The following is a 21,336-nucleotide window of genomic DNA, read 5'->3' as shown; positions in this document are numbered from 1 at the left end:
ATACAAACAATTTTACAAATATTCATATTGTGTAATAAACCATTTACACTTAGTTCAGCACACCAGGTGAACTTTTTTCTTTATTTTTTTTTAAATAACTCGCTACAATGTATCCTGTTTTGTGTTTCATCAAGTGGAAGATTTTTTTTTGCACGCGTAAACAAAATGTTTTCCAATTGAACAGTTGACTGTAGATGAGGTAACACACACACACACCTTCTCAAACACACTCACACAGTGCACAACACCAGGGAAGTCACAACAATAGAAATGAAATGTATCAACAGTACAAGAAGGCCACAATCATGACTCGAGTAAATAGTATGAAAATTGAACAAAACCTACACTGAAACTACAATGGTCTCTTTGTCACTGTGGAATTGCAACGCACCAAAAAGAATAAAGATGATCTACACACTATTAAGATCAAGGTGACAGGTTGAACTGGAATGGATCTGAAAGTCTTTCAGTCTTTCAGTTTTATGCATAAATGTACAACGGCACCTTTCACACCAAAATGAAAATGGCAAAGCCGGAATGTCAGACATAAGCTGGTGGAAAGCACTTCCTACACATCAGCGCTATAAGATAGAGCAGAAAACAACAGTGACGGAAAGATTTTCAATGATATGTACCGTATCTCGAATGCATATAAAAGAAGTCTCCCTAATAGCAATCTCTTTGGGTATACTTAAGAACTTGGATGCTTGAATGCGTGGCTTTCAGAATTTCCGCCCCCTTTCTTCTTAACGCCCCACCCATGACATGCACTCTGTAAGATCAGCCATGTAAGACCATAAATATCTTCTCACAACACACCCGGCGCCCCAAGATAACAATAACATTCAGCATGGTGTGCTAACGAAGGCAGACTTGAATGAAAGTAACGGTCCATAAGATTCATACACAACAGCCCAGTAGTTTGGCCAGCAAAGAAATCCTATTCGTAACTGTACATGAATGAACTATATCCTACAGATGCCTTTGTTGAAATGTCTATTGTTCAAAACTGGAACATAAACCGAAAAAAGTGTTTTAAGAGATGTACATATGTATACAGTTTCGATTTGGCATCGTTTTGCCAGACGGACACGAAGGTCACATAAAAATCATCACAAAATAAACTCTAAACTAAATGCATATCAAAAAGGTCTGACAAAACTCATAAAAAATTTGCATAAGAAGGCATGCTATTGGTCTAACCGATCGGACAGGTGGTGGTCTGGGATTTTTATCAGTCTAATCAGATTTGCAGGTTTTCGTTGATCAGCTTTGCTAACAGCTGAAGTCCAAATACCTGATTTAGGTACCAATATTCTAACTCCGTGACTAAAGGAGAGACAAATATGGGATTAGGAAAGTTGCATGTGGTCTTAAAAGCAGAGTTGTGACATAACAGTCACTGGTCTGAACAGTCCTGGTGATACGCGAGAAAAAAGCAACATCCTGAATTTACACTAATAGGGAACTTAAGACGAGCAGACACTTAGATATATTTAAGCAAACAAAACAGAGTAATACTTAGGATAAAAGTGCATAAAGACGGAAAGCATAACTTTGTAATGTCATTTTTTCAGCAGACGTACCCTATTGAATGAATCCAGAAATGTCAACACACTTAACATCTGGAGATTCACTGAAACATCGGGAACATTTTAACAGACCAATCTTGTGCAATTACTAAAAAGCTTTTGTTCAAGGCGACGTAACCAAAATATATTTCTAGTGGGAATGTTAAACTTCACAGCAGATAACTACAGGGGCTTAATAAAGACAGACAGGACCAGACCAATACAAGCACATCACTACAACCAGTTTACTTAAACCCATGAAATTACAACCTGCAAATGTGCTTCAAATCGAACTAAAAATGTTCAATAGAGGGAATGAGATATACATGTCTGGTTTATTAAATTTTTTTGTGACAAACGTGAAGGTTTGATGGGGTTTTATAGAATGTAAAAGGTTGAAGGCACTCTGGGCACCTGTACAGGAAGGTGTAAAAGATTCGGTCTAGAATGACAACGGTGACTTCTGAAAGGCCTTGAGTATTCATTATGCCACAATAATGGTCGCTGATATGAATGTTTATCCATCCAACCCAATCCTGGCTCAAAGGGTAACAGGGCATTATGGGAGTGTATTAAAGATGATGTAAATGTTCACAGTAGATTTTGAGGAATTGCAGCACATTATAGATATAAACCTCACCAAAACTCCCGGTTTAAAGCCACGAATTTAAGAATGAACAGGACGAACCTCATCTTAACGGAAAAACCATCAATGTATACGATCTGTATTTTGGTAGGTTATATGTCAACAGTCAGAATTAGCTATGCATCATTCGTTTTGATAAATTTGCACCGCACGGTGCACCTTTCCAAAACAAATACGTGGAATTGGATATGCGTAAATTGTTCAATCCTAGCCTGAGTGGCGCTCGCCACAAATATAAAAAGGGATATGTCATTTTGGAATGGCCTGACATGTAAGACGTAAAAGAGGTGCCAGCCGTGCATTGCTGTTAAGACGGTTAAGAATCTGTGCAACATGAAGATGTAAGCCATCGGGTTACATGGCAAGCGTTATTAAAGCAAACAGAGATTTGAAAATTTCGCTCCACCATATGGAAAGTCTTTAGTGCGTTTGCTTAAGTTATCTGAAATAAAGCTTGTGCTTTAATTGAAGGGTTTTCTGTCGTTTCCTTATTACTCAATTTGGCTCATACATCAAACCCTTGAGTTTAAGACAGCGAATTGTGACGCATTGTTTTTCTCAGAAAGCATTTTCGGGAACACAGGGATGGGACGTTTCCATTATATTCTAGACTAAAAACACAGGATTCATCCATTATTTCGGATTAAAACAACCATTTGGCAGTTCTTGAAATGAAAACAGACAGTCATTAAGCGACGGGCTTCCCTGTCAGGTCGAGAAAGCCGCCCGCATAACTCGTGCCATTTTGAAACACCTTTGATAACAAACGACTGTTTCGTGAAACAGAAAAGCACTTATTTTTCAATGCAGACTAGGAAGACCTGAATATATTTTCCTATAAAAACAAGAAATACTCCTCAGATACAGACACGGTCATGTCTTTTTTCTTCCTTAAAAAAAAAAAAATTACAAACAGCATCCAGACACACTGATTCAGAACAAGACAGAACAACCAACAGCGTTCCTCAAGCTAATCTACCACGTGGTTATCGAGATGAGGCATCTGGCGTTGCTTTCTCGTCCAGCCCTTTATCAATGACCTTCCGGGGCTTTGCCTTGCGCTCTACCGCTGGTAAGCCTGAGATGACTTCGAAACGGGACGCTTCATACCTCAAACTGGGAAATGCCAACAGGTGGAGGAGAGAAGTAACAGGGGGTTTCTATAGGCGGTCCTGGTCAAGTCCTGATTTAGTCAAACCTACGTCAGCCTCGTCGCTGGCGAATACTGATGCTTTATTTTTTGTCCTGCTTGGAAAAATAAGCTTTTGGTTTTGTCGGTCCACTCAAGCCTGGAGGTGAACGGGGTGTCGGGCGCAGTCTTTAGACACGTCCTCCCTGGCTTTCTCACCCCGGAGAAGACAATCTATGAAACAAACCCCATGCTGGAGGCACACACTGGTCTGATGTGATAAATTATCCATCGTCATCTTTATCACCAACATCATTATTATTATTATTAGTTAATTACTATTATCTTTTTTATAATCTAATTATTGTAATGACACTCTTTCATAAGTCACCCTTTTCACCCAGACCTTTGGGCTCTGTTGGTCTTCAAGAATAAAGACTTGTTTTGTCTTGGTTTTAGAGGAACTGCTGACACAGTTTTACCATATGTTATAATGAAAAAAAACCCAACAACATTTATTTGGATATATATAATATATATATGTATAATATATATATATACGTATAGATTGGCAACTTTGTGCACCGGTCCAGGGTGCGATCTGTTTGAATGTTTTGGTGATGCAAGTGTGTTAACGGCGAGGCTGAGAACTATTTGGGGTTGTCCACACTGCTTAGCGGGGCTGGCAAAGCCTGCTGGGAAGGTTCTGAGGTTTTGCCGTTGTTGTTGTTGACGCCGTGACTTCCCTCTTCTTGCCTGTCCACCTCCATCTTCCCAGAATCTTCTGCACAGCTCCTGTCATTAGGCGGGATGTTCTCAGAGTCCGTGACATCAGCCCCGCCCTCCTCATTCAAGCCGGTACAAACGCAGTCCGTCCCCCCGTTGGTCTTAACGTTTCTGACTTGAGTCGATTCCTCCGGCTCTGCTGTTGTTGCAACGCACGTCATCTCCTCGCTAACAGTGGTTTCGGGCGTTCCTGCGACTCCCGATTCACTCGCAACAGCCTCCGGTGTGACCGCGGCCGCCGGCTCTGCCATTTCTCCAACCTCGGGCTCCGTCTGCACTTCTGGGACTGCTACGGCAACCGGGACCTGCACGCTCGGCTCAGCAGGGTTCTCCTGTACGCACGCTTGCGTCGAGTCTGTGGGGTCTTTAATGGGTTCTGACTCAGTGCAGTCCAGTTTGGAATCCTGTGGGACATCCGTCTCCATGGTCTGAGACATTTTAAAGCTCTGGATGAGACGAATCAGATGTTTCACCTTCTCCAGCGAGACCTGCATCTCCTTCTGACAGGCCAGAATGCTGTTCTTGTTCTCCATGCATTTCTGAAGAATGGGGAACACAGTGTTACGTAATACAAATAATACACAAATAACATGAATTAAAAGGACAGTTCACCCAAAAATGTATTAATACAATTTGGTCCTTATTTATTCACCCTCGAGTTGTTCCTGAATACATTACTTTGTTTTGATGAACACAAAGATATTTGGAAGACTGCTTGTAACCCAACACTTCCTGTCCACCATTGACTACCATAGTAGAAAAAATTGCAATGGTAGTTACAACAGTTCCCTAAGAACTTTGCTTTCCTTCATTGTTCAAATGATCTTCTTTTGTTCAACAGAACACAGATATTTCACCCACTATTGCAGCCAATGACATTCTCCTGAATATATTTCTCTGTGTTCATCAGAACAAAGAAATGTATAAAGATTTGGAACAACTTGAGGGTGAGTAAACGATGACAGAATTTTCATTTTGGGTGAACGGTTTCTTTAAGTGTTCACTGTGAGTCATAGTACATGGAAACGTCAGTTAAATTGGAAAAATGTAATAAAAAAACTCACCGTTATGGAGTTGCTGAGCTGTTTGACTCTCTGTTCTAGTTGCTCTCGTTCCAACTTTAGCTCAGCACTCCATTTCATTAATTTTTGCTTTTCCTCTTCTTTCGCTGTTGGATGGGGACAAAAAGCTAATAAATTTAATTGGCTCTTGGGCTCATTTGGATTTACGCATCTGGCAGGCACCCCAAAGCGACTTGAGATGCATTTGATGTTTTGTAGCATGCATTTCCTCAGTCTCGAACTTGAGATGTGGCATTTCAGTATGGACAGTTTTGTAAGTCTGTGATAATGTAAAGCTGACTTTTACAAAAGACTGTTACTAAAGGATGAAGCAGCACATTTTTAAAGATAAAGATGCCATAAAAGACTCTCTCTTGAGCTGTATGGTTCCATAAAGAACATTTAAGTTCTTCAAGTTTAAGAAAAAATGTTTTGCAGATTGTAAAAATGCAAGAAAGAAACGGTTCTTCTAGGAACCCTCGAATGTGCTTTGGAGAACCTTTACTAGCTTATTTGACATAGGTGGTTAGGAAGAAATATTTGAGATAGATCAATCTTAAAAAATAAAAGCTTGCTTATAAGGGTCAGTAAAATGTAGAGTGATCAAGTATGAACAGTTAATCTAGCACACCTGCATATAATATAATCAATACTAATATATATAGGAAACAAAAGAGACAACAGATTAAAATAGTAAAAACTAAAAATACTTTTTTGGTCAAAACGTTTTGGTCCCATAAATACCTAATGAAGTGTTACCTATTTCAGTTTTCTTTATGGAAAAATGATCAAGTAAAACTATACAGTCCCCTTGACTATTATAGGCGGAAAAAAATAAATATACGTTGGAAATGTTTTATTTTACTCTCTTCAATTGAAAATTCTATATACCCCTACCTTCTTTGTAAGCAATGTAGGAATGCACGATGGCTAGGGTTCCCGGCCAGGGAATGGCCTCTTCCTTCTCGAGAATCTGTAAAAGAAATGATCTTAATACCTACGAGCACCGCTGTGCCACTTGACCTTTGGATAACCGTGAGAGAGAAACTGTGATCAACTGTATATGACAACAGTGATGAACAAAAGAACTTCAATGGGAGTGCTGGATGCTGTCTAACACTTACATGATGGGTGAAAAAAGGCACGATCAATACCAAACCATATGAGATCTTACAAAAGATGAAACAGCCTTACACCTGAAGACAACCCCTCTTTTTTAAGGCAGGGAAAGGGAACTCTGAACTAATCTCCCATTTTTTATATTTAATATGTAAAAAAAAAACACTGACTAGGCAGGGATACGAGTGGCCAAGGGTTGGTTGTGCTGCTGTTTACCTGGTCTTGACATTTTGGACAGATCCACATGCCTTTAGGAATGATTTTGAGGGGCGGGTCCAGGCAGTCGAGGTGGTAGACGCGCGAACACGTATCGCACATAAGCAACTGTCCACTGCGTCTGCACACAGTGCAGAAATCCTCGTGGATGTCTCCCTGTCGGGAAGAACGGCAGGTGTCAGTACCACCGCCCCCTTCTGTTCTGGACCAATCAGATCACGGGAAAGCTGGGAAGGGGAGGAGCTGACTGCTGACTGAACAATTTTCCTTTATTGGTGGCTTGATCACATAGTTAAGGCACTAGCTAGTAAATAAACCATTTACATTTTAATAAAAGGTTTTACTTATTAGCGATCCTGTTTCTATTTACTTCAGGTGTGATGTTTGGGAGTAGGGTACAGAAAGACTGTTTACTTTGTAAGAATGCTGACTCCAATTAAACAAATACACCAAATAAACACATGAATGACAGTGCAGGTCTTTGTTTTCTTCCAAGGGAAAAAGTTTAATCTAAAGGCTGTTGTACACTTAGTTTGTCGGCCAACCGCTACGTCACATGCACAGTTGAGCTTTTCTGAGTACACTTGTTAACAGTAAGGCTAGACGTAGATGAAGCAGACACGACATGACTGTTTTATGATACTCCATCTGTCCTGTAGGGGACAGTACCGAATGGTTTCATCTACAGGACTTCAAAGAAGAACGGGTAGCCAAGTCTGCATTTTCTTTTTCTTTTTTCAATGCAATGTCATTGTCCTATGGCCAGAGTTTATGGTGAGAGAGGTGTTTAAAAATAAAACCAAGAAAGTTGTTTAATATTGTAGTACTGCCGTTTTTAGGAAACAAATAACTATAAGACTACATTTAGATTAACTTAGTATCAAAATATGCATTTTAAGTACAGCAGTGGCATATTTTGGTAATTGGGATAGGGCCATTAGGCTAGTTTGGATAGGACAATGGGCCGGTTTTATTAGCAGATTTGCAGATCTGGCAACCCTAAAGAAAGAAGCCAAAAATAGAAAAGACCTGCTTTTCTTGCTGTTCTTAGAGGTAAAAGAAAATTAAAATGATGGAAAACATACAGGATTCAATCAAAATTGTGTCGATGCTATAGCCATCGAAAACCCTGTCTACGTGGTCTCTTGATGACAATTGCGCATGTGCACAATACGCAAGGCGTAGCGGCAGGCTGACAACTTAAGACTTGCGCCCATATACTTTGTGTATATTATGAATGCAGTGTAAGGTTTGGGGGGAGGGGGCAGCCCATAATGGAGAGATCTTTATACTAGAACAGTAATAAAAATGGGGGGGCTGTCAACAACACCATCACCCAGACTTGGCTCGTTGGCTACTTACATCCCCGGAGCTGGGGCTGGGCTTGGGGAGAGAATGAGGGTGGACAGGGAGGGGAAAGCCCCCCGTGTCAGGCCGCTCGGGGGCCGGGGAGTCGGGAAGGCTGCTGGTAGGGGAGAGCAGGGAGTTGCAGCCCAGCTCCGTGCTGCCGCTGCTGGTGGTTGTGTTGGTGGTGCTGTATTTGGGAGGGCGACCTGAGTGAAATGAGACAGACAAAAAAGGAAAAAAACAAAAAGAACGGAAAAAAACAAAATCAAAAACAAAAAGGACAGAAAAATGGAGGAGGAAAAAGGGAAAAGAAAGAAAAAAAAACACAAAGATGAAATAAAATAATGGCATATTCTGCTTGCAACATACCTTAGAGAGGGGATCCTCATTGGCTAGCATGGAAACAAAGGGGGGGGAAGAGAGCGGAGGTGGTAGAGAAGGGAGGGTCACAGAAAGCAGTTAGTGCAACGGACGGACGTCCACAGCAGCATGCAGGGAATATGCAAAGCGAGAGAGAGAGACACACACAGAGAGAAACCTAAGCCAAAGCCACAAACAAACACTTAATCTCCTGTCAAGACCTCAGACTGAACTGTACTCCAACTCAAAACCTTTCAAATCAATATTATTTTCTGCTTGTTGTGCATTCAAGAATAAGCAGCCAATACATCATGTGCTTTAACAAATAGGCAACATAACATAAGTTCTAATGAAAAACTTTGCACAGGTCAACCAACACACAAATGGTTAACCATCAATGTGTCTATAAACTTTTATAAACACCAAATCGGTTTACTTAGTCCAAAATTAAACCAACATTCTGTCTCTGGATTCACCACTAAAATGCTCTAAATCAGACTATTATTATTTAAATGAATTATTCATTCAAAAGTGAAAATAGAAATCAAAGTCAAAATTCAGAAGTCTGATAGTTCTCTCTGAATAGCATAACAACTAGTCACAAGACAAGCAAGAACCAATGAGATCTGACGTTGAAATTTAGCTGAATTTGTAGAGGTATTCCAACTATTAACAAGTTGGAATTGTAACTAAATAAAAATGTAATGAAATAATATAGAGATTTGCATTGTTTTACAAATATCAACCCACTAGAGTCAATTGGATTATTTTTTTGATTGACATGCTTTTTGTAAATCCAACATATTGGGACCCATATCTGGACATGAAATGGATAAAACTTACATTTGTATACATCTGAAACGTAATGAGGTTGAATTAACTATACAAACTTTCAATTTTGGGTTCATGAGTCAACGTTGTTGACCAACTTAAACCCAACTCAAATCTCAAACTCGAAAAACATTCCAACGAGGAGAAGTGTTATTTAACCCCAACTTTAAACACATTCCACATGTCAGCTTATGTCTACCAAACAGCTGAAGGACTACAGAAAGATTAAACCCTGGCAAAGACACGAAGCAGCGATGCGAGAAAAAGTGAAGAGGTGTCTATTAGGTGTCGGTTAAATGGTAGACAGAAGCAGCGGATCTACAGGACATCAACTTAAGCAACGGATCACACGACAGGTGTAAAGGCTGACCTCTCTTCCTGGTGCCTTGATGCAGTGGAGTATTCAAATACGTAACGGCACTCTTTTTCCTCTGAGAGACGGAAGAGAAGTCAGATTGTTAGATAAGGCATAAACACAATCCGATCTCAAAATCAGAGGAACTGCGGAACATGGGAACCTCGGGTTCGAACACTGCTCCGCTGTACACCGGGTTGGCTGTTGTCCTCCTCTTGCGTTCCTGTCTTCTGCTCTGAATCTCTGCAGAGAGAGAGTATTGCAAGCACATCTGGTTACAAAACGTCCTGTTTGCAGGTTATATAACTTTAATTTCACAACTCTCAAAACTCCTTTAGGCTACTTGCTCAGAACTGATAATACACTCGAAAACAACATGAACATAACATCTGATGTAACATTAAATTCACTTATGTGCCAGAGAACAAACAAACCCTTAAATAAACCGTGAAACATTTATCAGTACAACGTTCAGTACAAAGACCTTTTTTTGATAAGAAATACTAAACTTATAAAGATAGCGAAACATTTATGCAATAGATTGATATTAAGCCCACACATTTTTTTTTTATGGGAATTCATGGCCAAATTATAGGGGGTGATTCCCAAATATACTTGTCCTTTGGTGCTTGCATGTACAAGGCTTAATATGGCACAATATAATGAGATCTCAATACGGCTCCAAGGGCAGATTGTATTGTACCCAATTTCATTGAAACCAATAATGTGGGTCCATTTTCCTTCAACTGATACTTTTCGGGAAAAAAAAACATTTCAACATGGCAGAGCTTACCTTCAAGGTGATCATGTGTGACCAAACCGAGAGACACCATAAAGGCAAGTTTCTGAAAGAGGAGAAATGTATCGGTTCATTTTTCATCAGTTTAGCGAGGACAGAGATTTGCATTTTCAGCAGAGTTATATAACCTCATTGGAGGCGCGAGGCACCTGCAGGCTTTCCTCTCGTTTGACCTTAGCGGGAGTGGGAGGAAGGGGAGGCGAGGGTGGTGTGCTGGAGACCACCTGTTCTACTCCTCCCTGCGGTTTCACAGTCTGATGGAGAGAATTAGGGAAAAGAAGCAGAAAACCCAAATGTGTGAATCTCGGAGCAAGAGAGACAGGCCTTGAGTGCAAACAATCAAGTCAATGAAAAAGCAAACAACATCCCATCTTCACTCGGCTTGTTCAAATAATCGATAAGTCACAACAACTGATCAAACAAACATTGTTCTTCATCATTTCACACCTTTGCGTCTGAGTAAAGGTTGCTGATCTGAAGTGTCTGCGCCGGGCTGATGACTATTCCCGTGACTTGCGCTGTGCCGCCAGCGAGCACGGCTTTCTCGACCGTGGCGCACTGCTGTCCGTTCACGATGCGCACCTGGTGGATTGGCCTGGCGGAGGCAGGCAATGAAGACGTCAGCTTGGTGGCCAGCATCAGGGGCCGCTGGATCAGAGGAGCCGCCACCATGGGGGGAGGTGGGGCCGGAGCGATGGGCACGTTGTTGGGCATGGGGGGTTTCGATCGAACCTGTGAAATGGCAGGAGGGGGGCTTAATAAGAGAACGGGTCCGGGTTTGATCGATCAAGAAAGCCACTCGGTTTCCATGCTCGTAACAGCCATGCTATTTCAGGTTAGGGGCAACCTCAGCCGTAATGCCGACTCTGAGCTCTGGAATGCTTGAGCTGCCTAAAAGCATTTTTTATTTTAGGTGCAAACCTAAAGTCTACTGTGGTCTATTTGGGAACAAAAACAAAGCCTATGTGAATCCATTAAATTGATCTGCAAACACAGTTAATAAGAACTAATTCACCAAGTTAGAACTTGTCACATTGGTTTAAAAGAACCAAACGCCGCATTTTCTGTTGATGGTAATTCTTCATCAGAGGAGTTTATAAAATCTACCTGACTTTTTATTTAATAGAGTATCAATCATTTAATTCAAAATCATTGTAAATAATTTTTTACTGAAGATATGCAAGTAATTAAGTAAATTAAATAAAAGCATACGTAAAATGTATGTAGACATATAGAGGTGTGGCTCAGATTGTCATAAAAACCTAGGGGGGCTCCAAAGAAAACAGTTGGGATCCACTGGTCTTGTGCATAAAAATGCCAGAGTCTACCAAACAGGTCTGTCTGAGCTCTCTTTAGCATTACATAGCTTTGTGAGGTCAATTGTGATATGATGTCACTCTTTAAGGGTGGGGGGATTAATGATAGGGTCAGCCAAAGCAATATATAAAAGCAACTTAGAATCGCAGCATTGGGCAGAACAAAAGCAGAAATTAAAAGCTTCAATACAAATAGTTTTGCACACGCTTAAAACATCAAAGCAAAGACAAAAGCTTAAACAGACAGCATCACAGGAACAGCCAGTGCTGGGCAGGAGGAGGCGAGCGTGAATTATATATTGGGTTTCTAGGTGTGGAACTAGGTTTAGTTCATATGTCTTCAGAATTTTGAATCCATATCATCACATTCAGGCCTCTATTTTGTGTTTTTGGAGGTGTCCTCTAGTGGCGTGGGTGTTGTACTGCACATACTGGGAAGAAGAAGAGGGAGGGGGCAGGTCTAACAGAGACGCACCTGTGGCTGAAAGGTGGGTCGAGGCGTCAGTCTAGGAGGAGGGACAAACTGGGGAACTTTGATAGGCTGGGCAGAGGTGGTGGTGGCCTGCACCTGTGATAAAACCAGCCATTTATTGCGGACTTCACAATTGCGTTGTACGCATGTCTCATTTCCCTGGTTTCATCACAGACGTACATCACCACACACCACAGCACATCATCGTCAGAAAGGAAGTCATTTCAAATTCTGAGACATAAACATCCTGTTCTATACACATCAAAGCAAAGTGGGTCTGACTATTACTAGTCTACAGCGAGCTATGCAAAACGGAGAAACATACAAATCTACATCAATGGAAGATCGATATGTGTTATCTACGCTGGAGCTCTTATCAAAGAAAGTTGCAAGTAGAAAAATCCATGGAAGCGATTTACACTCACAACAATGACATTCTTCGACAAGATCCGCGTGGCGGCATCTGTGTCTTGATTGGGTAATTTGCTGGCCACCTGAAGGTTGATTGGTGTGCTCTGCGAGTTGGAATTGGCGCCGGGTCTGGGGGGGTTGGTGATGGCAGTGACCATGGCTACGGTAGGGCGTTGCGTTGCCATGGAAGCAGGCATGGTGGAGGTGGCAGCTTTCAGCACGAGAGGTAGTGTCTTTGCGGTGATGACTGGTGTCACGGTTAGAGTCTTCTGGCAAAAGGTTAGAAGACGACAAACAATTTGGTTAAACTAGCTAATTGTACCATCAAAATGTATTTGCCAACTTTTTTAAGCATTATAAAAAGTTTCATACAATCACAAAATGGCAACTTTTTAACCCTGTCCACCAAAACGAACAAACTTCAATAACAATAACAACAACAACAACAACAATACAGTAAAATAAAATAACATGGTTAAATACACTAATTAACATATATACCCTGATAAGAAAACAAATACTTATATTATATATATATATATATATATATAAAATAACCTAATTGTACTAGTTGCAAAATAACGTTTGCAATTAATCGAAAAAAAAAAAAAAAGCAAGTGTTTAAAGTGTAAAGCTATACCTGTGGTGCCCCCTGGTGGTGCGGAGGCCCTGTTTGCGGCTGCGAAGGGGGGCAGGCAGGCGTGAGCAGCACAGCTTTACCGTCTGCAGATGTCGTAAGAATCTGGGGCTTCAGTTCGGGCTCCTGCTTTACCAGCAGCTCTTTTCGCAACTGCTCGACCACTTTTTTCTGTGTGCGTATGAGCGAGAAAAATGAAAGATTACCGAGAAGCTACAAATCCATTCACACATTTTGATTGTGGGTTCGAGGAAAACGTTAATGCCGAGAACACATACGTTTCTGAGAAATGAAAAACGTAAAGGCCTCATCTCGCCTCTTCAATGTTCTGTTTATATCAGCGATCAACAGCTGCTAATAATAGAACATTAGTCACCGAATTTCCCGGGTTTCTTTGTTCGGATGCAAAGCCGACCCGTGGCTTACATTCAGTCTAAACACCCATCAGGTGTGAGACCATCTTAAGTACAGTGAAATTGCTTTTTATAAAGGCCCGGTGAACGCCGCACACACATAGACGCAGACAGGAAAACGTGATTGAAATTCATCTCACACACTCCGCTGCCTCAGAGTCCTCTGGAGCCAAAGCCCACCTCTGAGAGTACAAACACACGCAGATTCCTCAACAAAGCTCTTGCGCTTAGCACAACAATAAATGAAAGTCTCTTCCTCTAAATGAATTTTGACAAAACTATTTTCTCTGAAAAGAAACGATCAATTGCACTGTGGCGGATTAGACCGGCGGAAAGTTGACATACAGCAGACCGCTATGCGGGGCTTCACGTATAGACTAAACTGCATAAATATAGATTCATGATGCGGAAAGAGTTATGTAGAATTCATCTTTAAGTAAGATGTGTTAGGTGAATTAGCATTTGCCGGACTGTCTCGCCTTGTGCTTTAATCCATGTCATGATTGACTGAGGCAAAAAGTTGAATAAAAAGAAATCAAATTATGTGTACTTGTACTGATTCATTCTCTGTCTCTCCCCCCAAGAATAAAGCTCAAAGCCAAGCCAGTGTTCAGTAAACTGGGACAATTCTTTGATAACTGGAGACTTTCACAAGTAAAGAGTGAGAAACTTTCAACATCGTCCCATGATAGAAGAGCTTGAATTAAGACATTTCAAGAAGCAAGTGCAATTTTAAAATCTCGAACAATCTGTGGTGTTTTCACCTCACAGCAGGAGATAAGCCCAGACACACGTAAAACACATAGTCGCAGGCTTGGACAACAGACTGCTCTCTCAACCACAAAACGATAAAACCTTAGGAAGTCTGTAAGATGACTTTAAAGCAAACGCTCACAAATTACTGCACTAAAACTATTTCGACTTTCAGTTGACTGAGATGTCAATTTTGAAATCAATAAAAACCAATCAGTGATATTTCGGCAAGCGTAAGTAACATAAATCTTAAAGGGACAGTTCAACCAAAAATGTAAATTCTGTCATCATTTAATCACACTCGAGTTGTTTCTAATCTGTATACATTTGAACACAGAGAAAGATATTTGGAAGAATGCTTGAATCCAAACAGTTCTTGGCCACCATTGACTACCATAGAAAGGTAGTTAAAACGGTTTGCTTTCTTAAATTCTTCAAAATATATTCTTTTGTGTTCAACAGAACCAACACATTTTTCTACTAAGGAAGCGGCCAAAACCGGTTGGTTAATAGCACTCTTCAAAATATCTTTCCAAATATATGTTCACCAGGAAAAAAGATACAGATTTAGAACAACTTGAGGGCAAGTAAATGAAGACAGATTTCTTTTGGTGAACTGTTCCTTTAACCACAACATTGTATGTGTACACCTTCAAAATGTCATTAATACCACAATCCTATACAGGATATCTCTCAGTGTGTAAAATGCTACAAAGGTGTGAAACTTCCCAACCAAGATATTAACCAAACCAAGAAGTTTAAATGCACATCACATCATCATCATTACAACCTCTGAGCTTTAAGTTGAAATTTCCCTGGAGAACTTGAAGATGTGATACCAGTTAAAATTTTCCTTATCAACAGACATTTAAAGCATTAAAAAGGTTTGCGTGTTTCACGTGTCTGGTTCTCTCCAGCACCCGCAGCAGTGAATGACGTCACATGACCTGTGAAATATCTTACCTGTTTCTCGCTCAGAGCCGTGATTTTCGCCTGAAGCTCGTGAAGTTGCTTTTTCAGATCGGCATTCTACACACAAGGAAAAGTGTGAGGACTTAAAAAACAACTTGAAAACAATTTGTCATTAAAATAAAATTAAAACAAAAAACTCGGAAACAATCAAGATTTGTGGTTAGTAAAAGCTAAAACACTATATAAATCCTGAGAAAATATGAGGAATATGATATTGATATACCTGTGGGTCCTGCTTCATCTGGGCAACAAGTTTCTATGGTAACAGAAGAGAAAACAGGATGGTCAAAACTTCAAGTAAGTTTTGGAGGGAGTCACAGACACGCTGTGCCATCTACAGGCCAACATTTGAAACTACAACCTACTGCACCTGCCCAATATTCAAACAAAAGCAGACAGCTCTGCCTGGCAGCATGCCAACATCTTTCTGTAACTGTGCTTTCCAGTTGACAACGACAAAGTCATTTAAGGTTAATTTAATGATGTTGATTTAAAATGTTTAATTTGTGAAAAAAAAACTAATATTAAAGCGGTGAATTGTAGAATACAATTACTATTGATACATGAAATAAATTATAGAATTTAATCTATGGCTGACAAATATCATAAAAACAAAACAATAGTGGAATCATCATTGTCGCTCAAAACCCGTTTGACTTTTTATTTTAAGCAGAGCACAAAATATATTTTGGGGGACCCCACCCATTGGCTTCCATTGTATGTACACAAAACCACCGAGACATTTCTCAAAATAGCTTATTTTGTGTTCCACAGACGAAAGTCATGCATGTTGAAATGACATTACATTAAAAAATTAAAACTTTTTGTGCTTCTTATACGCTTTGGACAGTGAACAGGTTGTTTTGTGTTCTCCAATGATCCAAACACATTTTCCAGGAACAGACAGAACCCCCATTTCCACCTGCTTGTCAAATATTCAAGTATGATATCAAGACAAAGCTTGCAGTTGGCAACACACAAAAAGTAGTGTGTGTGTGTATGAGAACACCTGCTTGAAATGATTTATTACAATTGAAGTAATGGCTTATGCTTTATCTACCCAGCATGACCCCTATTCTTCTCTTTTTCCCCCTTTCTCTGCCTCCCTCCTTCCTCCTCCACATCTATTCCTTTCTTCCTCCCCACTCAGGCAGCTCAGCTAATTTTCTGCCTGCTGGGACACGTCGCCTCTGACTGCGAGAAACATATCTTCATTTATCGCAAATCCACCGACTAACAGTCAGGGAAGAATTGAAATAAGGACTCGTCGACCTGTTCTGCCAGATCCAGGAATGGCTTGAATCGCCCATAAATCCTCCAATCACAACACATGTCAATGTAGCAACAGATGGATCTATGAAAGTCGTGGAAATCCACCATATGTTTGTTGGGACAGTGGTGAAATGCCCCTGCAAAATGTCCTACCTGATGGACTTGTATCTCCACTTTCAGGGCCTCCTGTAATGTTTGCAATTCCATCATTGATCCAGTTCGCCGGAAAGAGAGTCTCAGGAAACTTTCAGCCTGTCCTGAGAAATCAAAAAGATGCCGTTTGAGGTTTATTGGTTTTATTTTATGTATTTAACTTTTATTCAGCAGGGCGTCTGAGATTTTGGAGGCTGACTTAATCCGATGCCACCTCAGGGGAGACCAAAAGTCGGTGTCTAATAAGGTTTGGGAGAAACATGCACTTCTCAATCTAGGAGCGATGCGCGAAGTCTCAGGCGGTCTCTGTTCGTGTTCCAACAGCAAATCTAAGAAGCGGTGCAGCGGAATATTTTGAACCTCGCGTTTGAGGTCAAAAAGTATATTGGCAAAACAGGGCTAAGAGGAAAATAACTAAATGGAGGTTGTTGCAGAAAGCAATACACTGAGGTTGGAGGATCAAAACTCGTGACAATATACTGTAGATGGCGGCGGAACCGCTCAGCCAGGCGACTCGTAACAATTCCGTCCTGAAGACGTGTTTAGTGTTACAGTGAGCGAAACGAAGGCAGTGTTACAGTCATTCTTTGACTTTCATTGATTTTGGCGTGCGGCGTTGTGCCAAGAGGACAATTATAACAGAAGCTATTAGAGGTCTTACCAGCTGGCACTGAGACTATGTTCGTACTCTCTCTCCAACTCCCTGCACAAGACAAAACACACACACACACAGCATATTAGACAGGGCTGAGACACTCCAATTCTCTCTTACACAGTCTGTGAAAAAAGGGGTAACATTGCAAGCGCAGCATTCAGCGTCCGTCTAATTGCTTGCGCCCTCTATGAACTACATGACACAAACTCTTGAGCATCTTCACAAGCGCAGACCCAAAATATCTCATGAGTTCCACATAAAAATAAAATTCTGGGATATTAACAGTGTTCGGCAGACATGACATCGGTCAAGACCACGGAGCTCAAGGCCTTGAGCTTACAATGGACAGGAAACAACACCCGCACGTCCATGAGTCACTCCACTTGAATCTTTGATGTAAAGTCTGCTATCAAGCACAGTTATAAATTACTATAACGTAATCTTTTGAAAGGACAAATGAGAAATATCAGGTCAACTTGCGATTCCAGGTCACGAGTGCCCACAGATAATTGGGGCTGATAAACATGTTTCACAAGCACACAATAAATATGTATCTTCCAGCAAAACAACGTCCTATCAGCCTGGCCCTGCTCGGAAAAGCTGATACTTGGATTCAAAGACTAAAAAACCAAACAATGAAATAGTTCTAACCTGAGCTATCATCAACTTTCAACTATATATTAAAGTGAGGATACAAATGTCTAATAAAACACAGAGCAGGTGCTATTTTTCATTGGCCACAATTAATTACGTTAACAAGATTAAGAAACTTAATTGTTAGTCAATAACTTTTACTATAACATTTTAAGTCAGAAAAATGTAAGCGGTGAACAGAGGAGTAAAAGAGGAACATGATTTGCACGACCGTCAGGGTTTTGCGGTACAAGTCCTTTATTTATAACAATCATTAAACATATAACATCATATTTCGTTATGCATGTCAGATTTTACATCGAACCATGATGCTGACTGATTTTCAAAGATTACAACTACTGCTTGTTTTGTTATACTTTTGTACTATTTTGAACTTTAAAAGGACAACATAAGATAACCAGACAAATTTAGCATTAATACACTGGCAAAACTATATTTATAATTAAGTTCATGAATCAGTTGCCGTTCCGATCTGCAGTTGCACAACACCAAAGCGCTTTTCTTGTTCGTGCAAAGTTTTGAAAGCGACCTGTTGAAATGTTTTTGTAAAACTATGACAACAACTACAGGCCAATGCTATACCCAAAACCTAAAGAATTTAACGTTTTTCTGTACTTAATGTCCTTTCCACACAAATTTGAATCATTTTAGTTCAATAAAAAAAAGCTACAGTCAGATCTGAACCATTTAAGGACAGTTGGAATAACAGGAAAAAAGCACATCTTCGTGATCCACGTCGCATAGTCGGTTTAAATGAAACAAAACTTTTATTGCAATAAAGATTTTATTTTTCTTCAAAGTGTCAAACAAGTCCTATCTCGAGTTCCCTTGAAAAAACACAAATAACTCGACAAGTAAAATCCTGAAAATAGTTTAAATGCACTACTGAGAATTTGAACATCCAACGCTGCGACTAGATTCAACTTTATTTAAACCAAAGCAAAATGATACAAACAGCTAAAAATAGACTGCATAAAAAAGTAACACTATTGTCCTTTATAAATGGGATAAGGGCCAGAAAGTGGTAACAGAACGACACAGCTCCACCTGACCCGTCACAATCCATTCAACTAAAATATTTCACTGTCGTGTCTCACAAGCCAGCAGTAGTTTGTTTTGAATAATTATTTCAGCCATGGATGACATTAACAATGAAACTTCTGTGAGTTTCAATGTTATTTGTGGAAAAGGGACCATATTTATCACGTACAGTCTTACACATGCACAGATCAAATGCTTAGATTGCTCAAGTGAAACCAACAAAAGTGAAACCATCTAGGAAAAGAAACGAAGTTAAAATAAAAAACAGGTACACTTAACAACAGGCAGAAAGCACATCGAGTTTAAAATGTAAAGAATTGACAAACTAAAAGTTAAACAAACAACAAAGCAACCGGAGCATGAAACACAAAATATTACATAACACAAGTAAATAAACAACAATTAAAGGTAAACATAACAATCGGTTCAAAATATAAACCAAAGACATTTAACCAGTTTAAAAATCCTTTCACTGAAGTTCTTCTAATCTGATCCCAAGCCAACAAAAGTCTTGAAAATAGACAATAAAGTTACACAAGTACCATGTTAATCTATGTAATGTACATCACACATGAACCCTAAACACGTGTGGGGCGGGTTGTGACCCTCCTTCTATGCAAGTGCTTCATTTGGCACCTGTAAAACTACAACCAGAGTACATACAAAAGTATAAAACCACTTTGACGGGCTGTTATGATGCAGTCTGGCCCAAAATCAGCCCGAGTTTCTCTAGTCGTGATCGGAGATTTGCTAAATGACAAAAAAAGTTCGGCAACACTTTCATTAGGCCACCACTATTAAAAACGTCAGGAGGGCAACGCGGAAGATGCACGATATGTTCACCGACACTATACTTTAAGCAAGACGTATCTTTGTGTGGTAAATGCACGCTCGATGATTAACAAACAGCCTTTAACTTTGATTTATTTTTCATTAGCCTGTTTTTCCATTCTTTAAAAAAAATCCGGGTTTAGTTGGTGCAAGCTAAAGCACACCAGCTCCAGAATAACTCAGCCTCACCAACCTCGCAAAAAAAAGCAACACCAAAAAATCACTTTCTGAGCAAGCAAAAATAAAATCGCGATGCTTTACAGGGCACGACTTAATCATCCACCCGCTGCAAGTTCGGGGACTGGATGCTGTGGGAAGTATAAAAATAGGTGTGAATCTTTTTATGAAGCTGCTGGTGGAAATAAGAAGCTTTCACATTGTGCTACGGCTAACCCAGCTAAAGCTAACAGGCCAACAGCACAAATTACAGTTAGATGGACTCGACTCAGCCGCAACCACTAATTCAAGCCATGCACGAGCAAAAGATCAACGTTTCCCCCCTTTTAACCCCCCCGTCCATCGGATACATTGTTTCCACTGAGCTGGAAACGACCGTTGCTGCAACAATGTATCCGGAGAAGTTTAAATTGTTACAAAATAACAATACGCGCGGAAGGTTCGACCCCTTCACGCGCCGCACTTAGAAATACACCACTTAACTCCTGGAAATAAGGGGGAATTTTTGCTACAAAAGCCCGACTTGTCTACCTACCCGATCGCGATGGGGTTCGGGTATGGAAAAGCTACGGGGAGTCAACGAACGACCAAAGTCCAGAAACGAGGCGCATAAAAGTTGCAATAATAAAAAAAGATCCCAAGGTGCACTTACCCTCCTCTACTCACTTGAGCAGTAGTGCTTCTCTCTCTCTCTCTCTCTCTCTCTCTCCCCCCACAAATTATTTAAATAAATATTTACAAACACGCCGAGATGTCGGCAAAGATCCTCCGACGCGATCCCTCACATAGCTGTAGCGGTGCGCCGGGCCGAATTTAACTACGCGAGCCGACCTTATTTTTTGTTTGTTTAAATTTATTTGCGCGTATAAAAAAAAGAGAGAAACTGAGATACAAAACAAGAACTCTTCTTCAATCTCATTCACCACAGCCGCAGCACCCAACGATTCCTCCGCGCAGGAAGAGGGAGACGAGGGGGTAGGAAAAGTGGGGTTTATAAAGCACAAATGCTCACAAACACGCACCCAATCGACTCGGAAACATCGCGATGCCCCCTAAAGTGAGAATGCTCGACGTAAAAGTAGACGTAAAGTTTCCACAAAACGTGTTTGGGAAGAGGACTATTTTTTGTGACGGTGCGGCGAATTTATTTCACTTTGCCTAAGGAACGGCTGTAGTGCGACCCCCATTGCCTAGGGAAAAACCCGGATGTAAACTCGGCGAAACTCATCTGGAGAGGAGAAGTGGCAACCTAACTCAACCCAACTCACGCTCGCACGGTCACAAGAAGTGAGTGCATCCCCCATCCAGACCACCATGTCTGGTCGAGACCACTTCACGTCAAGTCAAAGTAAACCCTGA

General features: G+C 40.6%; 1 protein-coding gene across 10 annotated transcripts; it reads right to left on the bottom strand.

The window, feature by feature from the left end:
* Positions 1 to 3,850: 3,850 nt before the first annotated feature.
* Positions 3,851 to 20,943, bottom strand: phf21ab (PHD finger protein 21Ab). Of its 10 annotated transcripts, none has more exons than XM_079450693.1 (18): positions 20,630 to 20,912; positions 17,281 to 17,322; positions 16,620 to 16,723; positions 15,418 to 15,450; positions 15,186 to 15,251; positions 13,060 to 13,227; positions 12,434 to 12,685; positions 12,012 to 12,104; positions 10,668 to 10,952; positions 10,349 to 10,474; positions 10,215 to 10,266; positions 9,585 to 9,664; positions 9,437 to 9,497; positions 7,891 to 8,081; positions 6,529 to 6,684; positions 6,091 to 6,166; positions 5,197 to 5,300; positions 3,851 to 4,671 (listed from the first exon to the last, which is right to left on the bottom strand). In XM_079450693.1, exons 3-18 carry the CDS (start codon positions 16,674 to 16,676, stop codon positions 3,997 to 3,999), a joined length of 2,475 nt encoding a protein of 824 aa, XP_079306819.1. In that variant the 5' UTR covers positions 16,677 to 16,723; positions 17,281 to 17,322; positions 20,630 to 20,912; the 3' UTR covers positions 3,851 to 3,996. The 10 variants fall into 10 exon arrangements, with proteins under 10 accessions (XP_079306819.1, XP_079306816.1, XP_079306820.1 ...); XM_079450690.1 differs by having other exon boundaries at positions 12,434 to 12,688; positions 20,630 to 20,909; XM_079450694.1 differs by having other exon boundaries at positions 10,370 to 10,474; positions 12,434 to 12,688; positions 20,630 to 20,909.
* Between the last annotated feature and the right edge of the window lie 393 nt (positions 20,944 to 21,336).

The sequence above is a fragment of the Barbatula barbatula genome, assembly GCF_947034865.1.
Source record: "Barbatula barbatula genome assembly, chromosome: 25".
In the NCBI taxonomy this organism is placed as follows: domain Eukaryota; kingdom Metazoa; phylum Chordata; class Actinopteri; order Cypriniformes; family Nemacheilidae; genus Barbatula; species Barbatula barbatula.
This window is presented reverse-complemented; position numbering and strand designations above follow the sequence as displayed.